The sequence below is a fragment of the Perca fluviatilis genome, chromosome 5 (assembly GCF_010015445.1).
Source record: "Perca fluviatilis chromosome 5, GENO_Pfluv_1.0, whole genome shotgun sequence".
In the NCBI taxonomy this organism is placed as follows: Eukaryota; Metazoa; Chordata; class Actinopteri; order Perciformes; family Percidae; genus Perca; species Perca fluviatilis.
Genome location: NC_053116.1, coordinates 15,799,571 through 15,823,806, shown reverse-complemented (window position 1 = coordinate 15,823,806; position 24,236 = coordinate 15,799,571). Strand labels below are relative to the sequence as shown.

The 24,236-nt window shown below is 42.2% G+C and overlaps 1 protein-coding gene across 1 annotated transcript; it reads left to right on the top strand.

Annotated features, from left to right (window-relative positions):
• bmp7b (bone morphogenetic protein 7b) lies at positions 1 to 23,867 on the top strand. Its single transcript, XM_039801848.1, has 7 exons — positions 1 to 724; positions 15,012 to 15,204; positions 17,221 to 17,369; positions 19,253 to 19,456; positions 20,917 to 20,993; positions 21,911 to 22,021; positions 22,343 to 23,867. Exons 1-7 carry the CDS (start codon positions 325 to 327, stop codon positions 22,490 to 22,492), a joined length of 1,284 nt encoding a protein of 427 aa, XP_039657782.1. The 5' UTR covers positions 1 to 324; the 3' UTR covers positions 22,493 to 23,867.
• The last annotated feature ends 369 nt before the right edge of the window (positions 23,868 to 24,236 follow it).

The window sequence follows — 24,236 nt, the reverse complement described above, 5'->3', positions numbered from 1 at the left end:
GAACTTGTTCGAGTCTCTCGGGGGTGAAACGCCTCTGCTCGCAGTCTCCACTCTGCAGTTGCAGGCTGCACTACCATTGGAAGCTGTTCGCCACAGGCTGTGGATGAGGACGGAGGTCCGCGCGAACACAAGCTGCCCAGAAAACCAATCAACAAAAGGACTTTGAAGTTGAGTTGATGTTTCATTTGGGAGCACTTCCCTCAACATGAGGGTCCGTATCTGACTTTGGATATTGAACACAGGCTGCCTTTTGCTATAAGTTCAATATCCATTTGCCAGCGTTTCGGCGAACAGAACTGGGCGCAATTACGCACGGCGAGTACCATGGCACCGATTTTGGATAGACGTGCTCCGGCTCTGCTCTTGGTTTGGAGCTACTGCGTCTTGGCGGATACCGCTTTTACGAACTTTACTTTGGACAACGAGTTCCACTCCAGTTTCATCCACCGTCGGCTGAAGAGCCAGGAGCGCAGAGAGATGCAGCGGGAGATCCTGTCGATCCTGGGGCTGCCGCACCGGCCGCGACCCCACCTCCACGGAAAGCACAACGCTGCCCCGATGTTTATGTTGGACTTGTACAACGCCATGTCCACAGAGGGCGACGAGGACAGATACTCTTACCCCTACAAGCCCGTCTTCACCACCCAGGGGCCCCCAATAGCCAGCCTGCAAGACAACAACTTCTTGAACGACGCAGACATGGTCATGAGCTTTGTCAATTTGGGTAGGCTCCTTATTCTCTCACCATTTGTATGACCAAAAGCTATTGAAAATACGTTTCGCAAGATTTATTATAGAAATGTTGTAATGATGGCAAGGATCCAGGCCACTCGTGTGCACTTTTACTTAGTCCAGTCTCTCTCAATTCTCTCAAGCACAATATTTAGATTTTTAATTATAATGATAAAAAGTAGCATACAGTATAATTGGGTGATTATTTTGAATGTCACAGAGAAATTAGAGGCCCCTAAACAGAAATATAAAAGATTTTTGCAAGGACACAAACACTGTCACACATTTTTGGCTTGGAGTTTCTGTAGCTGTTGTCAAATGATCATCCGTAGGCCTGTATCTACTGTATATATATATATGCACTGTTTACTGCAAGTATTGCTCTCCACTTGTTGCAACTCACTGCTGTTTTTTAGGATCCGTCATCAGTGTTTCAGTCGAAGGATATCAAAGGTGACAGTAGATTCATTGTGGATTTTAGCTTGTGACTTACCTTCCCTAAGGAGCAGCACCTGTATTTTTCTGATGTTACACCTATGCATACACACAGGAGACCACAACAACTATATTTACATACAACTTTGCACAGATATCCAGCTAATACCAGGAGTGTCACATTCCAGTGTCTGTCTCTGTTAAACAGCTGTGCAACCAGCTAATGTTCAGGTGCTGGAGCTGTGGATGATGGACTAGCCAGCAGCTAATATGTCAACCATGTGTTATCTAAAGAATGAGTAAGTCAACAGCAGAATGGGTTCAAAGTTAACTGGGTCCTCCCTTCACTCTAATCTGGAGACATCCCTATAGACACTCAGACCACAAAATAATGCCAGTTAATGATGATCCAAAGTTAGTTTAGTTAGTTTTCACACAAACGAGTCATTGCGTTGTAGGATGCATGTCACTCCAATGGAATAGTTTTGTTTAGTTCTTGGTTGTTAAATGTTGTTCCCTAGACCACTGTGCTTATCTAATCAGAATGTTTAGAGGCTGTTAAGTGCAAATAATCGCAACATTACCAGGCAGTGTCAGATTCATGGATAGATAAACACATCATTATAATTCAATTTGCTCAACACGTGCAGTCACAGCAACTGTTCCTCTTATGTTCCAGATGAGTAGCTGTGTTTACTTTTAGTGTATTAACCTTTACCAAAATTTGGCACAAGATGGAGAAAAAAGCAAATGGAATTCTGAGCAGGCATACAGTTAAAGTGGCAGAATTTTGGTGACATTCTGCAAGGAGTTGGAAGTTTACATTAAATCCTGGAAAGATCAATGTTGGAGCGCCTTGGCAAGAGAGAGGGAGGTGACACTGGTTCCACCACTGCACTGTGTAATTACTGTGGGAGCTGCTGCATTGTGACTATTTTTGACAGGCTTTGACACAGATGGATTTGACCACAGACTCGCAAACTCAAGGGCTGAGGCTGCAGTAAGCTGACGAAAAGAAGAGAGCTTTTGAGAGACAAAGAAAGACGAAAGATGGTTTGGACTCGGTCTATTTCTTTTGCAAGGATGATGCTTAAAGCAGGGAGAAAATTTACATCAGCTGGAAAGAACATTTTATTTAATATATTAGAGGATCATGGAAAGAAATTCACATCGCCTTCCTGAAGTCTTGGGGCTAATGTAATTACTGATGGCATTTGTTCAGGTTGAGTCTTCCTCATGGCACATGTTCGGTGTTTCCTAATATTTTACCCATTTGGACATAAAGTGGGCATTTGTCATTGCTATGTGTACGATCTGCCACGTGTTGCATTTGTCAGTAGGGTTCATTGTTAGATTTATCCCTGAGTCTCATGTAATACCATCAAATATGTATCCAGGCAGCTTGATTCAAAACAGCAGATAGTATGCTGTTTCATTATCCTTCACGAGAGAGAGAGAGAGAGAGAGAGAGCAAAGTGATGGCTATCGAATGGATTGACTATTTCCTTTCCAAATTCCTTCCTTTCCACATTTACTCATTGTGGGTTTGTTTTCTTATTTAGGTTGTCTGAGAGCAAAATGAGTGTGGCTTTTATTTAAAAACTGTCCCTCAAAGCTCTGCGTGTCTCCAAAAGTACCGTGCCAAGGTACATTAGTCAGACTTTGCACACTGGCTGCTGCTTCCTGAGAGGCCTGTTTGCATGTACTGGTTTGTGCTTTTATTGAAGGCAAATACTATGACAAGATTGTATCTGATTTTACAATTGGTACACCATAGACCTATTGGTAGAATGTAAACTAAGTCAAAGAACATATCTCAGTGAACTACACTTAATATTAATAATAAAAAATATATATTTTACTAGCTCATCCTCTTACTTCCTGATGCCATTCAGGGGAGCTGCTACACTCTGTTGTCAGCTTGTGTGAGTGTTGCAAACTCCAGTGCAACCAGCTAAGGCGGGTGTAGGCTTTGGTACAGACCCCAGGTCCAGGAACATCCTCTCACTGAGTCACTTCAGTTTAAAAGCCCAGCTGTGTAAATGGCTTACAGCATACATTCAGAATGTACACTGCTACGCAAAACACAGGTCACCCATGGCACTCAGGGTGTGTGCCGGACATGCCATGATAACACACCAGAATGTACACGCAACACACACACTCCCCGTCTCTCAAGGTGGTGACAGAAAAGTATACAAAAAGGTATGAAAAGAAAATTATAAAAGTTGCATTTTAACATATTACTTGCCAACATCGTCTGTCTGTCTATCTATCTGCCTACACGCTGATTTATGTACAGTACACATCCTTTTTGTAACTATTATTTAATGTATTTAACTGGCAGCATTAGCTCTCAGCCACTGTGAATTAAGGCATTTCCTCCTTAACAAACCACAGCTTCCAGGGCTTTTGGCTGCTACTTTGGCCTGTGCTGAGCTACAGTTCAGTTCAGTGCATCTTAAATTCTGGACAGTCATACTTAGCCATTCAGGTACACCCACAAACACTCCTCATGCCCAACCTAAAATGCACATTAACACCTCCTAGAGCAGTGATTCCCAACCAGGGGTACTTCTGCTGTTGCTTTGGGGTACGTGAAAAAATTGTAGAGTAACCCAACTTATTTGAAAAAATATAAATTATGATTTGATTAAAAGAATTCATTCACATATTAACATTGAGTCAACTGTAACACCTAAGCACTATGTGTTGCAGTTGTGTAAGAGTGTGTGAAAACTAGTTACCATCGAGCACAGAAGTTTAAACAGGTAGCTAAAAGTAATGACTAAACTGTTAAAATAATTAGCTAAAACTAGCCTGCTGGATAAATGGTTGAAACATTCAGCTGCACATCGAGTACTAGAACACTATACTAGTAGTAGTTGCTGACCAAACCAACCTTAATATTGACAGTTCAGTTGTATAAAAAAAAATAACAATATCCACTTTTATACTGTATATAATTAGTGAATCGAGGGCTGTGGGTGTAATTTAGACCAAGAAGGCTGGGAACCACTGTCCTATACCACAGGAAAGGGCTATGACTTGGACGTCTACTATTTGCATCCTGGATGAAACAGTAGCAACATCATCACCTGTGTTTGTGTGGGAGGCATGTTATCATGAGGTGTGGTATTCACCGTTTCGTTATTTTGTCTGCAATCAGGCATGTATTAACTTAGTCTGAGGTGAGTTTGAGGAAAAGAGGCAACTCTACGTTCCATGTTTGTGTGCGTGTACATTTGGGCTGGCCAAAAATTCAGTGTAATGGTTCATATTCTGTGGATTAATATTGTGATGATATGGTCTTATCATGATATTGTTCTAAATTAAAGGATGTTTTTCTAATTGTCAACAAATCCCATGAAAAGACCAAAACAATATACAAATTGTATATTATGTATAAATTTGTTTGACAAGATGAAGCTTTTCTTTGACATGTGAGAAGTTTGGTCGTGTGTAATGGTGACAGTAACATTAATATTTGATTATTTTACAAGTGATTTTGCATACATTTGCCATATTATGATAAGTACCAGTATTGTAAAAAATCCTCATTAATATCATGATAATACCGGCTTCTTTTTCAGGGTTGTGTTTTTGTGCATGCTTGCTCACTGTCACACTGTCAATGGCTTACTGTTCTTATAAACTGTGCTTGTTATTTTTTCAGTAACTGAACCTTGGCTGGCAGGCCACTGCATGTGTAACAGTGATGCTGTAAGTCAGCCTTTATGTCTGGACACTCAGAGGGGTTGCTGTTGTAAAGTAAAAGCATCGAAAAAGTGAACAAATATAAAGCCATTGAAAAAAAAAAGAAGTGCTACCAGGGTGCATTTAATTGCTCAGTGTTCTGCTGCTGTTAATCTGCACAAGATGTGATACAGTTCACTAAACGGAGTTGAAAAGCAGTACACAAACAAAGCTCCACTGATTTTCTTTCTCTCATTGTTGAAATATGCAACATTTTGATATCGTTATCTCACCCAGTTCGAGCCGTGATGTTGCACATGGGGACCAGTTTTAGTGTCAGTATTGTGTCATGTTGAAGCTTTGCCTATATTCAACTAGTGACTTGTGGCTGTGATCTGAGAAGGGAGAGGTGTCATAAACAGACTTGGCTGAGTGAGTGAGTGCACTAGCAGGTAATTATCCTCTGCGTTACCTTGGTGACCTGACAGGGCACCAGCTGGCCCTCCACCATTCATGGCCCCTCCGTCTGCTCCCATCAGTGCTGCCACACAGTTTGTCTGCCACTTCTATCTGCTTTATAGAATGTGGTAATAGGAAGGTAATGGAGAGCAGAGAGGGGAAGAAATGTCTGACTGGTAAATTAGTTGGCTTTCAGACAGCATTGTGTCACCGGCTCACACACTCACGGCCTCATGCTCGGAAGCAGTTGTGTCACACTACAGTCACGCCAGAGGCACGCAGCTCTTGTTTTATAGCCGATAGCCGAGAAGTAGAGAGTTCCACACTTACGATTTCAAATGAATAGCTCCAATATATCTCTTTAAAAAAAAACATACTCATATATCCAGTTCATTCCCTCCCCACCCTCATCTCTTGCTCCTTGCATTCCTCTTCGCAGTGGGCTGCCCATGGTGCTGAGGTTAATACAGATGTTTCCCTCTGTCTGCAGGCCAAAGCAGCTGTGCAGAGAAACTTTAGCTTTTCAGAGTCCAACAAGTCTCCTCATCTCGACCTCCACCATCATGTCTGGCCCTGTCTCCAATCTGTCCCACACGCAGGATCATCTGATACCAAATTTCCCTCCCTACGCTCCTGAGCCAACAGTATTGATTATCAGCAGTTTTAATTAGTTAGTTATTATATGGTCCCAGTGGTGTTGTGTGGTGTTTAGTCTCCAACCTCCTGCCCTGACCCTCACCTCCAGAGGTTTAAACCTCCCGTGCTTCCAGACATAAAACATTTCAACACTTTCTCAAGTTCTTTGGTGTGTTTTTCCACTCCCCACCTCTCTCTCTCTCTCTCTCTCTCTCTCTCTCTCTCTCTCTCTCTCTCTCTCTCACATACATACACTCATACACACACTTTCTCTGAACCCAAAACACAGCTTTCCCTTTCTCTCTACTTAATTTCTCACTCCTCACACTTTTTCCCTATCGTTGAGTTGTTGTAATTTGATGGATTCGTCTATCTCGGTCTCTCCATCTCACACTAGAAGCTGCTTCCCCAAATGTGTTTGAGAAGGCTTCTCATCACATGAGGACCAGAAAATTGAAACACAAGTATGTGTTGAAGGCCAGTTATTCCTGTGTGTGTGTGTGTGTGTGTGTGTGTGTGTGTGTGTGTGCGCGCAGCCTGTCCTTGCCACTGTTAGTACGCCTTTCTCCCTCCCGTAGATTTATGTCATCGCTTCTGTATACACTCCTAGTGAACTAAAAGCACATGCATGTTTATGTACGTGCATGCATACATGTGTGGAGAGAAACACACACACACTTTATTTGCCCAAGAGGAATGTTTCTGGAGCTAATTAGTGTTATTGAGTGCATGTTTTATTGCCTTCTGCTGGACAGGGAGTGAGCAGAAGCAGAGGAATGTAACAGTTGGTACAGATAGCCCTGCCTTCCTGTCAGGTAATTTCTCCTAATGCTCTCCACGGTTTGATGTATTACGCTGAGGTCTGGTTTGTAAATAAATACCACAAATGGAGACAAAGAATCTCTCTTAAGTTTCAGGCAGCTTTACAAAGTCTCTAGCCACATAGATGCAGGAAAATCCTGGTTTTGTTTTCATTTATCTCTGATTCACCTGTTGAACCCAGGAGTCCAGAATGACATCTGGATGAACATAGCAGAGCCTCCGTGCTCTTGGCCAGTCTAAGGCACTTGCTGGGAGGGATGATGAAACACTCTGCGTGTGGGACTTGACATATGTGGCAAGTGTTTAAAAGGCCCAGATGTACTAAGCAGCGGGCGTTCTAGCTCTGCTACAATGATGGACGGAGCTCCTTCATTGCCAGGAATGTTGGGCTCATTTTAGTTTTTCTAATAATTTCACTCTCCTACTCTAATTATTTTCTCTTTTCTGTCTGTCTCCAAACGTAGCTCCGATTTGTGTTGAACTCACATTATTTGACCTGTAGACAATATGCGACCACTGCAAAGTGCATATATAAAGAGGAATAATTGATACATTGAAGTGAGCTGTGAGATTATAAAAAGTGCAGAGGATAACAGAATGAATATTTACATGCGTTTAGCCGCTTCTCTTTCATCTGGGTTACTTTGGCCTTGCCTTATCAGTGACCGGCAGCACATAAGACTCCCCTGCACTTCTATGACGGCGGGTACCAAGCAGCGAAGCTAAGAGAGCAGATGTGGGCCAGAGCACAGCCAGAGATCCTGGGACCAACAGCTCTGCTGCTGCAAAAACAAATACAGCACTCTTTGCTTGGTACTGGGGGAACTGACAGGGCTAAGGGGAGAGGAGGAAGGAGATGAGAGAAGGAAAAGAGAGAAAAGGAAAGAAGAGAGGGGAGGAAAGGAAAGGAAAGGCCAAGAGGAGAGGGAAAAGGTGGATCACGAATGGATTCCGTGCATTTCTTCAAACCGAGTGCATTTCTTTCTTTATTTCTTTTCCTTGTGGGAACATAATGTGCTTTAGTTTAGAGCATTCGTGTTAGGGCAGTTATGTGTGTGTTTGTGCATAGAAAAACACAATTTTAGAGCCACTTACCCTGCCCAGTCACCAGCTGCACTGTGTGATGTGTGTTGGTTCTCCTAGCGGAAGATTGCGTTAGCGGAAGCCCGTAATACTGACCAGATTCCTCAACAGGTTTCAACAGCCAAATCAAAGCTTGTAAAAGCCAAGCAATAACTGTATGCAAGTGTTTTTTATGATAAGTGATGACATTTTGCGTTGGACAGTGTGGAATATGAACTGCATGTGGCAGGCTTCTATTTGTTTAGGCAAGCGTGCCGCTGTGTTTCCCCTGTGTTTCCTCCACAGCTATTCTTTTTATTTAAAAAAAAAAAAAAAAAGCAATGGGCTGTAATTAAACAAAATAAACAACAAGCTGTTAAATTTAGGGTGCCAATGTGCCCGTCATGTGTGCACAAGATGCCGCTCTGGGATGCAGGAGGAAATTATAAAAAGTTTTATGTAGACCCTGGGAAATTTGTGTGTCTCTTTGTGCCAATGTGCGTATTGTATGTGCATTTTCCTGAGGTCTATAATAAGAGGTGGCTTGGCTAGTTGAGAAGGGTGTGGCCCCTGTGGCCACAAAATTAAAGAACATAAAAACAAGGAGATGAGGGGAAGAGTGAGAGGGGGAAACTGAATGGTTGTGGTTCCACGTCTCTGAGTTGTTTTATCCAGCAGTTAAGAGGAAGTGCAGATGGTTACTGTGGCATTAGCACACAGAGATCCTTCATTGCTTGTAACAGATCTGTCCACACCCCTTCGTCCCTGTCTCTCAACACATTATATCGCACCACAGAACAATGGCCGCTGAAGATTTAGGATGTGGTTTCTTTGTTGTCATCGTTGCCTTTCGCTAATGTGCAATCTCTCTCGACAGACCTCTGAGCGAACATGATGATGATGTCTAAGCTCCAATTTCGGAGATGACTCAATTTGTCCTGCAGGAACTTCAATCACTGTAGTGTGGGCTCTTCAGATTCATCACTTTGGCTTACAGTAAAGGAGAGGTTCATCCAAAATGAATTAATAAAACAATTTAAATGTGAAATTATGTATTTTCTCACTTACCACTAATGGTATCAAAGAAGCCTTGAGTAAGACGAAAAGGTCGATATTACTCTAATGTCTGTCTATGAAATATGAATAATATAACTTGGCTCAGCACAAAGACTGAAAACAGAGGGAAACACCTAGCCTGGCTGTATCTATAGGTAACAAAATCTGCTTGCCAGCACCTCTTACGTTTACTAATTAACGCATTATGTAAAAACAACAGTTTTGAGTTTAATAGCGGGAATTGGCTTATTGGGGTCTCCTCTGGTTGCCTGGCAACTGCTCTCAGCCAAGAAATTGTCCAGGACATAAATCTTGTGAATTGTTGTTTTTACACTTCAGTTTTTTGTACAGATTAAACTAACGAGCCAAGCTAGCTGTTTTCCTCTGTTTTCAGTCTTTATGCCCAGCTAAGCTAACCAGCTGCTTCAGCTTCATATTTAGTGGAATTGATCTTCTCAAGCAAATAAGCGTATTCCCTGACATTTCGAACTATTCCTTTAAACCAAAACTTTGTGCATGGCTAGACACCAGTAAAGATAAGGTCATTTTGTACTTTGGACGAACTGACCCTTCAACACAGCTCCTCGCGGCTTCTTTGTAAAGGACAGAGGTTGAGTGCCAAAGAGAGGCTTTACAGTCCGATACATTCCTGTGAGTTCCAGGCTGTTACATAGCCAGTATAAATCTCTGGTCCATGATGCCCAGCGAAGCATGAGGTGGAACCCAGCACTACAGTTTACGGGTGCGGAGGGCAAACATGTTTGATGGCTGCAGTAAGAGGGAGAGAGTGGTCAACAAAGCTGCTGTGAGTGAATCTGAGACCTCTCGATGGCCCTCAGGCTAAAGAACTCAAAGGTTTGGTTTGACCACAAGTCTAAAATGTAAAGACTTCTTCCTGTGGTTACTGCTTCAACTTGCACACAGGCTCAAAGGCATGTGTATGTGATCGTGCACACACACACACACACACACACACACACACACACACACACACACACACACACACACACACACACACTGCGGTGAGTTAATGATCGTTAAGTGTGAGTAAGTTATAGCATGAAACTTCGCTGACCCTTGTCCAGGGAGCCATTGCTGTCAGGCCCTACAGCAGTACAAATACATCACGCAGGCATGATGTCATCAGTAGTCGCCAGTGGGCAGGATGTTTCCTAACGTGGTAATCACCCTACTGTGGGTAGTCACCCGGTACCCAAGAGATCAAACCCTCTCTACTCTTTATAGGATAAACATCTTGAGCATCTGCCCGTTCCTTGCACTCAGTTTTTCTTCCCCTCCTCCTTTTAGCTTACGGAAACTATGACTTATTTGTTCCCAGTACTGTGCTTAAAACATTGTTGAAGTTAGAGCAAGAGGAAGAAAGAAAGACAGATCATTATGGTGCATCACTTAAATTTGCATGACTCTATGTAGTGTTCCAGTCGCCCTCATTTACTTCCAGATTCTCATGATAAAATGAACTGACCCTGATTTGACTTATTGCTTTTTCTAGTTTCTGGTTTGGGAATCAGGTGTGCTGTTAGAGTTAATGGGATCCACAGGGATGCAGAATGAGGTACAGATAATGGTTGCACAGTTATCTCAAGAGAGCTGAAAGTGGGATGGGAGGAGGGGGGGGGGGCTTAAGCTGTCGGTTGAGAAAAGTGAAAGTGGTGCCAGGGGTGAGATCCCCCCCTGCAGAGCAGCGGAAGCGTGCAAGGCGGGACTAACAGGTGTGAGGGTGCCGAACAGACACTTGGGCTAATGCGAGTCGTCAGATTTGGCCACTGCCGCTCCGGAGCTTGAGGTGTCGGAGAAGTGTCTTAGGTCTACTGGCCCGGCAGGAGAGGGGGAGAGGAGCATGTAAGAAGAGAGAAAAATTAGTTAAAGGACAAAGCTGGGTATATACGATGTTTTTGTTATTGTCAACAAATCCAATGAAACCCAGCCTATCAGTGGCTCCCATTTGTTGGGAGAAATGGTTAACAAATGTATGTTTTCATTTTTTGTAAAAGGCTAGATCATTTCCATAAACAAAGGATAACTATAGCTTTTAGCAAATGTTACACAAACAGGAGAAAATAGTGTATTTGTTGGGGACTATTTTCAGCTGTGGCTTTGGTGCGATATGTGATATGTTTTTAATATTTTTTGGCAAGAAGAATAAGCTATATCAGGCTCTGGCTGGAAAAGCAATGCTTGTTAGTAGGATCAATTCATTAGTCCGTAGACAAAACAAAGAAAAAAAAAAAGAAATTTATAATATACAGTTTAATGAAATGAAATCCAGAAATCACCGAATTGATAGTGAACCTCAAATCAGTGTTGTTTATTTTCTGGAAAAGTTAGAGATTCTCAGTAGCGGAGAACATGACAAGGAAGCCGTGTGCCTTGGATAAATCTCAAAAGATGCTAACGCAGTGGTCATACCGTAGTAACCCTCTGGTTGCCAGGTGTACGGTAGGTTTGGAGGACGGAGAAGTCGTCATCATCACGAAATCTCTGATGTGTGCTTCTGTGCATGTGTGTGGCCCACACAAGTCAAATGATGTGGGATAACTGTGCATCATCAGCAAGTTGTATAAAAAGCAAATCAGATGTCAGACCGAATGGTAAAGCAGCTCACTGTGTACGTGTATACGTTTGTGTGCTTGTGTGTTTGTCTCTTTGCATGTGTGTTGTTGCATCTCTAATTATGGATTACAGAAACCCATAATGATTGTGTTACCGTGCTGTGACGCACAAGACCGTTCGCTTCACAGGAAACACTTTGTGATAGTTGGGTGTGTGTGTGTGTGTGTGTGTGTGTGTGTGTGTGTGTGTGTGTGTGTGTGTGTGTGTGTGAAGGGCTCATAAGCCTTGAGAGGGTGTGTTCACCATGTTTGTGGTGTGTGTATGTTTGTGACACAGGTGGGGCGATGGCTACCCGCTTCCTCCCAGAGGAAGTCATAAATGCACCCGCTTGACTTTGACTGTGCCTCTTCCCCTCATATAATGACTGCCATGCTGCTATAATGGCCTGTAAGAGAAAGAATCAGGGAGACAAAGGAAGACTCGTGGCAGAGGCTAAAGCTTCACTTTGTAGGCTGCTCTCATTTTCTCTTAAACTGAACAGATGAAATTCATTCAATGAGGAGTGGAAATGGAAAACGATGCAAGAGAAATTGTTCGTGTGGGAGTTTCACAGCAGCATCCAGCTGTTCTCACAAGCAAAGATAAAGAGCTTTTACAGTGAAGGGGCGGGCGGCTGCCCTGGAGGCTGAGGAACAGGTCTGGCTTTCTCCCCAGAGGGAGTGCACCTGCACTGGGCTACAGGAGGAGGGAGAGGTCCCTGGTGTGGTAGAGGAAACAGCAGGCCCTGGAGCAGAGAGGTATGAAGGTGAAAAGAGAATGCGTGAGAGAGGGCACCAAAAACGTGTAGTAAGTAAACGGATGGTTGATCAAATCAAAATGGTAGTCCTAACTTTGTTATATTCCTCTTTTGAATCAAGAACATTTGCTTTGTTTAACCACTGGGCTATTACAGCGTATTGTAGTGTGTAGTAGAGTCGGAGTGTGAGGTCAGCTTCAGGTGTAGGTGTAGCTTTAGACTTTTCAGCACTAGAAGCATGCATTTTCAACACACTCAATGTAATGTCGTAAAGGGTGACTTGGAGGGTGGGGGCTTGATGAAAGCACTGATTGACGAAGAGGTCCACAGTGCATATTTGTGTGGACAGAGAGCGCACTGTTAAATTGATGAAGGTCTAAGTCCATTGTTTTCAGGAAGAGTTAAACAACTTTTCAAACCAGTCCAATGTGTGCCCATAGCAGACCGAGGACAATGGGAGCCTAAAGCTAGGCCATCTAATGGCCAACAGAGAGCAGAGCTGTCCCTCATTGAAGAGTAATTAGATCCTTTCTTTACTCCTGCTCTGGCCAATCATCTCACAGTGCTGCCTTTGTATAATGTCCTTCAGCAACTGGTTTTAATAGAGACATAAATGAAAGGTAGTGTAGGGCAGAAAGTCTATCGGGAGAACTCCATAAAAAACAGAGTTGAGGAAGACAATGAGGCAGGTGTGCAGTGAAAGGAAAAAAACACAGCACTAGCTGTGTAGTGAAACATGCATAACATTTACATCATTGCACACTTATATTACTAACAGCTGGTATAGAACAAGTATGCTGTCGTCAGAAATTCTTTTGAATTGTAATGTGCGTGCGTGCGCAGACTGTAAAAATAACGTGCGCACTAGTGTGATGATGGCTCGGCAAAGAAAAAGTTGTGCAGAGTTCAGAGACAGTTGACTCTGATAAAGAACTGCCGAGTAGCGATGGATGGCTGCTGAAGATTGCAGAGGGGGCTGTCCTCTGTCACCAGCTGTGACTCAGCCCTGCAGGGGCATATGGTTGTACTGTATTAGGACTGTAAACAATTGTTTTCATCCGCTAGCGCCATGGCTCTAGGGATAGCTTTGTCAGTCTGTTGGTCAGTCAGTCTGTCCACCACTTTGGTCCAGACAGAAGTATCTCAACAAATATGACATGGATTGCCATTAAATCTTATCACATTGGTGGTCCCCAGAGGATGAATCCTAAAGAATTTGGTCATCCCCTGACTTTTCCTTTTCCTTCCTTTTCCAATAGCCCAATTATTGGAAATGAAATGTCTCAGGATGAACTATATTAACTTTGGTTATCATCTAGCTTCATCATCAGGTCAAAATTTCAATCTGTCCTGCAAAACTAACATTTCTATCTGCTTTGCAGTGCTTTGTTTTCAGCGCTAATTAGAAAGATGGTAAACATGATAAACATTAAACCTTCTAAACCTTAGCATGTTAGCGTACTGATTTTGAGCATTTAGCTCAAAGCACCACTGTGCTAGCCTTGAAATCTAGACGCACCCTAGTGGCAGCAAATTTAATTTGCAGCCAGGGGGTGGGTCTGGCTTGTCAGGTTACCACTGTGCCTATAGCCTCACAGAGCTGCTAGCATGGCTGTAGACTCTGTAGTCATTTTTTTATGTAATCGATGAATCCTTTGGATTTAAATTGCTTGTTTGTCTGACCCCCAAACCCTAACTTTCAATTTGCAATGGTATAATATAATTTGTAGCACTATTTTCTTTTAAATAATTTTTCCTTGTTAGCACTTTGTAATCTCTAGTTGTGATAAGTACTATATAAATAAGGGAGAGAGGACATCTCTACTCTAAACTACAGTATATAGAAGGGGGACACGATCGTAGGAAAGAAGTGCTCAAAATGCCCACGAGATCTGGGTAGATGATGCTTTGTTTTCATGGTTTTTGCCAGCGTAAATAATTTGTGTGTGTGTTTCTGTTTGTATACGTATTGATGCGTGGTTGTGTGGGCGGTCTTTCTGACAGTTAATAAAGAGAGAGGTGGAGGGAGAGCCAGGAGATGATGAGAGACAAGGCGCTGACCCCTGGGATGTCCTGCTGGGACATGAGAGGAGCAGGGTCAGGGGGGGCACGTCTTTGGGGTGCAGGGGGTTGGAAAGCTAGCATGTGGGGATGAGAGAGAGGAGGGGATGGGGTACACCAAACATGAAGCCCCCAACTCATGAGAACCAGATGAAGGACAGACTGGATGACTCTCTTGGGCTATAGGAGGAAGAAGAGGGAGAAGAAAGGGGCTCATAAAGCTGTCAGAGTCCGCCTGCATCTCTCTATCATGGCTCAGTGTGTGCCAGATGCATTGCTTCTAGTACTCGTCCTCATGAATGTTTCAATCATAGGCCAACATGTGTACTGCATATCTATAGATGTTTTAGTCTGGAACGGACCCAGAGTCTGAAAAGCTATGTCAGCTCCTTGCTAACAACGGAGGTTGATGGACTGTGGCGGAAGATTGAATAGTAGAAATTCTGAGATCAAAAGACATTTGTTCTAGAGCCTCGACTTCTTTTGTGAACAGATTTTGTTTCTCTGTTAGATGCAACTGAATTTATTGAGTTAAATTCTGTGTCTCCCTGCACACATTTTGTATCCCTGCTGGTAAAGGGGGGAATGTAAAAAAAAAGCAACATTCTCTGCATACATACAGTCTGTCAGATGATGCATTTTTTTGTTAAGTTTTCATGTTTTACTTTTGTTTTGTTTGCAGTGGAGCACGATAAGGAGTTCCTACCAGTGCGGCGGCATCACCGAGAGTTCAGATTCGACCTATCACGGATCCCGGAGGGTGAGGCGGTCACTGCTGCTGAGTTTCGTATATATAAAGACTTCATCCACGAACGTTTCGATAATGAGACCTTCCGCATCAGCGTCTACCAGGTGTTGGAGGAACACTCTGATAGGTGAGCTTGGATATATGGTTTTGTTAGTTTGAGCGCCAGTAATGTATGTTTCCATATTGTCCACCAAGTGGAATATATTCATGTTGCTAAGCAATACTTCTATCTAGAATGGGGCTGAAATGATTTTGAATTGATTTAAAACCAACTACCTGCTAAACTAATTCCATTCCCATCAGCCTCAGCTGTTCAGTGCTAATGAGCAAATGTTAGTATGCCAACACAGAATTCAGCCATCATTAATTTCAGTATTTACATCTGGGTTTTTCCTACTGTGAAATGTCAAAATGTCTGTGAAAAAAGCCTATTGTCAAGGCAAGGCAGCTTTATTTGTGTAGTACATTTCAACAACAGGGCAATTCAAAGTGCTTTACATGAAACATTAAGGAGCAGTTGAAAACAATGAACAAAATATAAAAAAAACGGATAAAATACAAGATTTTAGGACGCTAGTATGGGTCAATGTCTAAGCCGTTGCTACATACATGTAATCCACCCGCAATCCTTGCTGTTCTTTTCTGTTTTTTTGCCGTGGTATCGAAAGAGTTATCCAGTATTGTTTTTTTTTTTTGGACTGGTATTGTATCAAAGTTAAAATTCTGGTATCGTGACAACATTACTGCATTATAATACAACATGGATTGACATCATGGCTGTTCTCTTATAGGCCAAATTATCAGTTGATTCATTCATTGTGTGTACAAAGCAAAGATAAATCAAACCCTGCTGCTCATCATTCAGTCATCCGTCATACCCTCAGCATCATTAGCAGGCAAGCAGAAAATACACTGCGTTATGCAAAGGAAAACATCTTAGCAGCAGGTTGTCATCGCAAGGCTTGGAGGTTAGTCACTGGAAAGCTTTATCAACAAACAGTGTGAAGTTCCCAGAACAGCCGGTCCCACCGGTCTTACTTTTAATTCTCTTTATATGACAGTTCCAATTTTCATCAAGTTCAGTAACAATTAAAAATATAAAAACTGATAAAATACGAATAAATGTTACAGTGCAGTATAAGAAATTAACAATTATTTTAAAAAAAGGCAGCATCAATAAGAAAGGTTTCAAAATCTTTAGGTTTTGGACTGATGTTCGTAACTTAATGACATCACCTTGGTATTTGGGAATCTATGATATTTGCCTTTGTCATTTATTTATTAGACAATTCATTCATTAAAAACAATATATGTATCAATAATGAAAGCATAAGCATAAATTGCGGTCCTTATCGCGAAGCTTTTCCAATCAGATCAGGTCTTAGACCCACCTTCTCCATGTGGCTAATCTGGGCCGTCCAGAAGGTGTATGTAACTCGGGAATGGCCTATGTCCTGCTCTCCTCGACCCCTCCTAAAGGTTTCTGTTGTCCAGAGGGAACAACACATTCATTTATTCCTTTGCCAGAGACGGGTCTGGGTACATGAATGAACCAGAGCTCTGTGACATACTATCTGCCCAGTCAGAAAATAGGTCGGGATACATGAATGGCCACATGAAGAACAAGGGATTTTAGTCTCCGATGGTGAAAGGGTAGAAAATCCTGAGTTCAGTGTTTGATACAGTAGGACTGACTTGGATATGCATTATTTCACTCTCTACTTTTCCCAGTTTTTTCCTCTTCCGCAGCTGTGTACCCCCTTCTCTCTCTTTCTCTTTGGCTTTCTGGCTCCCTCACAAAATTCCAGCCAGTGATGGACTGTGTGTAGTGTATGAAAGGACCGGCCGTTTATAAAGCCATTATTGTCAATTACGAAAATGAAGTGTTCCCCTGGGCCTCACCATCTGGAGCCCTCCCTCCCTCACTCTTTTTCGTGCTCCATCTCTCTCCCTTTTGCTTCACTCCGTTACACTCCTGCGACTCCCTCTCTCCACTCCATTACTTTTGCGCTTCGGTCACTTAGCTTTACACATGGTTTCAACCTATCTTTTGTAATTGTGCAAATAATTTGACTTACATGTTGACTTATGTTCGTCTCTGACTTTGAGTGTAAAATTTAATTGTCTTTTGCGTCCCTTCCAGGGAGTCAGACCTGTTTCTGCTGGACTCTCGGGTGATCTGGGCAGCAGAGGAGGGCTGGTTGGTGTTTGACGTGACAGCCACCAGTAACCACTGGGTCCTGAACCCTGGCAGGAACCTGGGTCTACAGCTTGCCCTGGAGAGCACAAACAGTGAGTGTCAGTCAGCTCGGTGTAATCCCTGGCACATAAGAAGTCAGAGGTGACCATATTACCTGGTGGCGTGTTTTGAGACTGCCGAAGCACCTGACGAACATGCATCAGAAAAGGCAAGGCAAGGCAAGGCAGCTTTATTTGTATAGCACATTTCAGCAACAGGGCAATTCAAAGTGCTTTACATAAAACATTAAAGAGCAGTTAGAAAATGATTAAAAAACAAATTAAAACATTAAAAGACAAGAATAAAATTGACAGTGCAGTATAAAAATTCAAAGAACTGAGAGATAAAATACGCAAATAAAAGTTACAGTGCAATATAAGAAATTAAACATTAAAGAGCAGAAAAGGACAAGAACAAAGGTACAAAGACGAGGTGATGAGAAACCAGAAAAAAAATTACCGAGATGAATTAACACCCTTCTGACAGTGTAAACAAGAATTAAAGAAATTCACAAAGATATGATTTATTGCCCGATTGTTGTGTTGAGTTTGCACAGGTATTTATAGTGGTACATGGTAATTATCTTAATTAAAATGAAAATATTGTAAGTATGAATTAAAGTAGCTAATTCAGTTACGAGTTACCAGTTACCCAGCAGGGTCCTCTAGGTATACCCTAAAATTTACTCTGAGTAAAGATTCCTTAGTGGATTGAGTTCAAACTCGATTTTAAGCGCAAACATTGCAAAATGAAGTGTTAAACATAATGCTATTTTTGTGTAGTTGATAAAGTTTATACTTGATTAGTGATGAACACATTTACAATAACAGAAGTAGATGGTCAAGTCAACCGTGTGTTGGTATGTGTTCAGTGACTTTTTCTGTCGCTGATAAAAAAAAAGATCCTATTTTGTATGGCTAGGACATTTCTGTATTTTTGCCGTGGTATCAAAAGAGTTATCCAGTATTGTTTATTTTTTTGGACTGGTATTGTATCAAAGTTAAAATTCTGGTATCGTGACAACATTACTGCATTATAATACAACATGCATTGACATCATGGCTGTTCTCTTAAATGCCAAATAATCAGTTGATTCATTCATTGTGTGTACACAGCAAAGATAAATCAAACCCTGCTGCTCATCATTCATTCATCCATCATACCCTCAGCATCATTAGCAGGCAAGCAGAAAATACACTGCGTTATGCAAAGGATAACATCTTAGCAGCAGGTTGTCATCGCAAGGCTTGGAGGTTAGTCACTGGAAAGCTTTATCAACAAACAGCGTGAAGTACAAGAGCGTGTTTGAGAATATTATCTCTCTACAGGCTGGCAGGATGTTACATGTTAGGTGAGGAAAACAGACAATTGTATTGCTTTCATGTTGTGGGAGTGCTGGAGAGGCTGTATCTATGAATGTGTGTTTGCGTATGAAGGTTTAATGGGCGAGCGTGCACAGACAGGTCCACGGGACATCCCGTCGCCAGCGGCGACCATAGGCCTTGATTTACCACATAACGGCGATCAGACACACATTCTTCTACGTGAGAAGTAGATAGACACTGCTGGAGAGCACATGCACGAACATGCACGAACACACCCACCCACACAAACACGCACTCACTCACGAGTAGAGAGGCTTTGAAGTTCAGCGCTACGTTTGTTCTTGCCATTTCAGAGGCAGAGAAGGGATGAGAAAAAGGGAAAGGAATTCACAGAGGCAAATCTCATTTGCAAAACAGACAAAAGTGGTTGCAGTGAGGAAAGCGAGGACCACACACATGCAAAATAAACTCTAAACACAGACACCCCAAGCGGGCACACATTTATTTGAATTTAAAAGCATTTCCTTATACATCACCCTGTATGAAAAAAAATCTGGATTTCTGTGACGCCATCACCAAGGTTGAACTGTTCTCTCTGTCTCCCCCTACAGGGGAGAGCATCAATCCTCGTGTGGCAGGGCTGATTGGTCGCAGTGGGCCACAGAATAAACAGCCCTTCATGGTGGCCTTCTTTAAAGCCACTGAGGTGCACCTGCGAAGCATCCGCTCAGCACAAGGGGGGGCCAAACAGCGTAACCCCAACCGCTCCAAAGGGACAAAGAGCCAAGAGGCATTGAGAGTGGCCAATGTTGCAGGTAAACACGCAAAGTGTGTATGCTGTATATACAGCCAGCTCTGATTTATGCTAGGGCTGGGCAATATATCGATATTATATCGATATCGTGATATGAGACTAGATATCGTCTTAGATTTTGGATATCGTAATATCGTGATATGACAGAAGTGTTGTCTTCTACTGGTTTTAAAGGCTGCATTACAGTAAAGTGATGTACTTTTCTTACCTTAACTTACCAGACTGTTCTATTATTTGCCTTTTCCCCACTTAGACATTATGTCCACATTACTGATGATTATTTATCTAAAATCTAAGCGTGAAGATATTTTGTTAAAGCACCAATTGTCAACCCTAGAATATCGCCGCAATATCGATATCGAGGTATTTGATCAAGAATATTGTGATATCTGATTTTCTCCCTATCGCCCAGCCCTAATTTATGCTATTGTCTTGAGCCGACCCCTGGTTTAATCTGGCTTTTGTTGGCAATGTGGAGAATCCATGGAATGGGACACGGATGACTAGTTCAGCACATAGTGTGTACTCATTGACATGCAAACACAAGCATCCCCAAATATACAATATATCCAGAGCAACTAAAGAATGCTATTGGAATTGATGTGATTTTTGCACGACAAAACATGTGATGCATACTTGGGGGCTTTGTTTTAGAGGTGTGAGAGGGCTGTGTTTATGTGAAGCGCTGAAACATTAGACTGTAATGCCTGAGTTTCAAATATCCCTCTGCTGTCTTTGTTTATTTACACAAGCATTACAGAGCTGCTGGGGCCAAGTTCCCTGCATGGAGGTAAGGGAGCGCAGGCTTTTATGGCAGAACACATCTGCGGTGTGCTGTGGGGCAACCGGGGGCCACAACACATGGGCCAAATGGGCCTGTTTGGAACTTTGGATACTAGCGGCCTTTAACTGGATGATGAGAACCAGTCGCTCATGATCATTTCCAATGTGAACCACTGTCAGGAACTAATGTACCACAGAGCCCCAGAGGTCACCAGAGGAAGCAAGAGAGATACCTTTAGATAGAAAACAGACTACTTTTTATTTATCTTTTAACACGTGGATGGGGTAAAGGAGAAAATAAAAGTTTGAAATGGGTGAATAGAAAGGAGAGAGAATAAATAAAGACTTGAGTTATGAAAAAAGGGGCGAGCCTACTCTATGTGCACATCTGTTTCATCCAGTGGAAACTCAAAGCACAGCAGAGAGACCTCCAAGCAGGGTGGCCCATTCATTTGAAACAATTACCAAATTGCTGCTGTATCTGGAGGTGATTTCCTCTAGCCATTGTTTAAATGTTGATGTTTTGTATGAGGATACTGGCTGTGTTTAGGTCTGTTCTTTATCGTCTCTGTCTAATTGGGGTCTGACTACAGTAAATAGTTACTCTTGTAGCTGAATGGGATAATAGCACATGTGTTGAAGTATAATCTCTTTCTGTCTTTCTGTTTTCTTCCCCAGAAAACAGCAGTACTGATCAGAAGCAGGCCTGTAAGAAGCACGAGCTCTACGTCAGTTTCAGAGACTTGGGATGGCAGGTACGGAAAGCATTCCTCTCCCACAACTCCCAGGTAGCCCAAAAATGCTTACCCCAACAGAAGCCCAAATCAGACACTCCTGGTTGTAGGTCTTATCCCAGAATCCTGATAAACGACACACTAGAATCAACTCCCATAATGCCTGAGCCCAAGGGTATTGTTTCCATAGGGGACAGGTCCACCACACTTTTACAGGTCCAGCTTGACGTACTCAGTAAAATGCCACTGGTTCCAGCTTCAAAAATGTGAATATTTTCTGTTTTTCTTTGTCAAGTTTTTTCTTTGAACTATCAAAAGAAAGTACTGCAAATATCTTTGGGTTTTAGGCTTTTGGTCAAAACAAGCAATTGAACTATTTAGACTTGGGCTGAGAAATAGTTATGGGAATTTTTAACAATTTTCTTACATCCATTAAACAGGAAAATAATAACAATAATAATAGGCAAATGAATCGCTAATGAGTTAGTCGCATCTGTAAATTTATATTTTGATCAACAGCTGACAATATACAATCATAATATTACCCAAAAAACCACCAGAATCAAAGATAAGGCAAGTAATAGGACAGTGCTCTTTTTTTTAAGATTATTTTTTGGGCTTTTCCGCCTTTAATTGATAGGACAGCTAGGTGAGAAGAGAGAGAGAGAGAGAGAGAGGGGGGAAGACATGCAGGAAATCGTCTCAGGTCAGACTCGAACACTGGACCTCTGCGCCGAGGCATAAGCCTCTCAGTATATGTGCGCCTGCTCTACCACTGAACCAAACCGGCCAGTGGACAGTGCTCTTTTTAGTAAAGTAAAGGTTTTTAGTAAAACATTATCTATCATTAGTATCGGGTCCCTATCAAAGGATAAATAAATTCAATTTTCCCAATTCTACAAACCTACATTTCTCTCCGTCTCCCTCCGCACTCTCAGGACTGGATCATCGCTCCAGAAGGATATGCGGCGTACTATTGCGAGGGAGAGTGTGCCTTCCCGCTGAACTCCTACATGAACGCCACAAACCATGCCATTGTGCAAACCCTTGTGAGTAACCATGAAGGGAACAAAAACCCAGCAGTCATGTTAAGAGTCTAATCATCTCATCAACTGTCAAGACAATGTAGCCGCTGTTGGAACCACTGTATTCGATGATCCAAAGCAGTTGCAGATTGTATTTTAGAGTAAACTGTCATCAGTGAATGTGACACGGGATATGGTCAACATTTTAAAGACTGCTTTTTCTCCCACAGTACTTAGATTCAGTGTATGGCCCTGTGTGCTACATCCTTTTTAAAACCATTTTTTAATATTATTTTTGTGGTGTAATGATGATTTTAACATTTGAACTCCCCCTACTCTTCCCAGGTTCATTTTATTAACCCGGAGATTGTTCCAAAGCCTTGCTGTGCTCCCACACAGCTCCATGCCATCTCAGTGCTCTACTTCGATGACAGCTCCAACGTCATCCTCAAGAAATACCGCAACATGGTGGTCAGAGCTTGTGGCTGCCACTAGACTGTCAGCATCTTTACATAGAGACACACACATAATGCACACACACACATGAGTAGAAAGGGCTTCTTCTTGCTGTCAGGCAGCATTTGAAACATTGAGAATGGAGTACAAAATGTACTACATGTATTTTATGAACGTTCTGAGAGGTCAAGACATTCTCCTGTATGAAAGATACTCTTGTTACATTTTGTCCTGAAGTAAACCCGATGTTGTGTGGCTCAACGGGGATTTCAATCCATTTTAGACTCCTTGCCACAAGTGCACACACACACACACACACACACACACACACACACGCACAAACAAATATGCACGCACACACACCCACACCCCCCCACACACACACCCGCACACACACAAGAGCACTCAAGAGCAGCCGCGTCCACGGCAAACGGCGTCGGTCTGCCCCAGATACCCTTCTCTCAACCGGAACTGTTGAAAGCCTCCTGGATTTACCTCATGGCTCCAAGCTAATGAAGTAGCAGTAGAAACTTGGAAATGCATACATATACATGCATAATTACACACACACACACACACACACACACACACACACACACACACACACACACACACACACACACACACACACACACACACACTTACGTTTGTGCTTTCTACTGTGCATACAAGACATTAAAAGCAGTGATTGTACTGTATATTCATTCACAGTCAACAATCTTTTGTTTATTTCAATAATTGTTATTGTAGTTGATTCTTTTACTGTAGATTTTATTATATAAATATATTTTTATGACTAAGAGACCCGGATGGATGTTCTGAATTTCTTCTATGTACAATACTGTGTAAATACTTTTTTTTTTTCAAACAAAGCAAAACGTGTATTTATTTCCTAGAATGTCACTTGGGTTTGTGTTTTCTCCTGTATGTAATGCTGCCTGTTTTCTTTCACACAACAGTACACACCAGCTCTGAGGAATTGAAACCTAAGTTGACAGAAAACTACTTTGACACGAGCGTTGAGTTTAAACTCGATATGCCTCTCTCTGCCTCACGTGTACATGAACGCTACACAGTGATGGCGGAAGACAATTTATGACAACTTGGACCTGTTTAAATGTCGACATATTTCATCAGTCAGAGCTGTTCCATATACAGTACCTAACGCACAGTTTTATAGCAACATTCAGATGACCTGTCAGAGAGAGAGAGGGAGCTTTGCACGTGGAATCTTGTTCTGTGTGCTAGACATTTTCAGGTTTATATCCCTCTGCTGTAATACAATCTGTCATATTTAAAAGGTCTATTTATTGAGAGCTGGCTAAGATGTTCTACAATGTGCTCCGATGTCTCAACCATGTTTTACTGCTGAACTGGTACAACAATAAACTGGGAGAAAAGCAATAAAACCCACCTTGACATGTGCTGTTTAATCTGGATGAAAAAGCAGACTTAAATTGACATGCTGGTGTTGTTCTCAACACGTTCCCACACAAATATTTGCTCAGATTGTATCTTTGCCTGCTGACCTTAGATCTTGCTGAGAAGTGTTTCCACGAGCAAAAGCAAGCTGAAAATGTTTTCTCAGGTTTATGTTTAGGGACAGTGTGTGTGTCTGTTTGTGGTTTATGCATGATATGTTTTTTTTTGTATTTGGGTGGGTGGATGTTTGCACATGCATTTTAATATAAAGCGCAGGTTCTGTATTTGTCTACCATAAAGCCATTTATAGTATTATTTTTGCCATTAACATGAGAGCTTTAGCTTTTTTTTTAAAGAACCA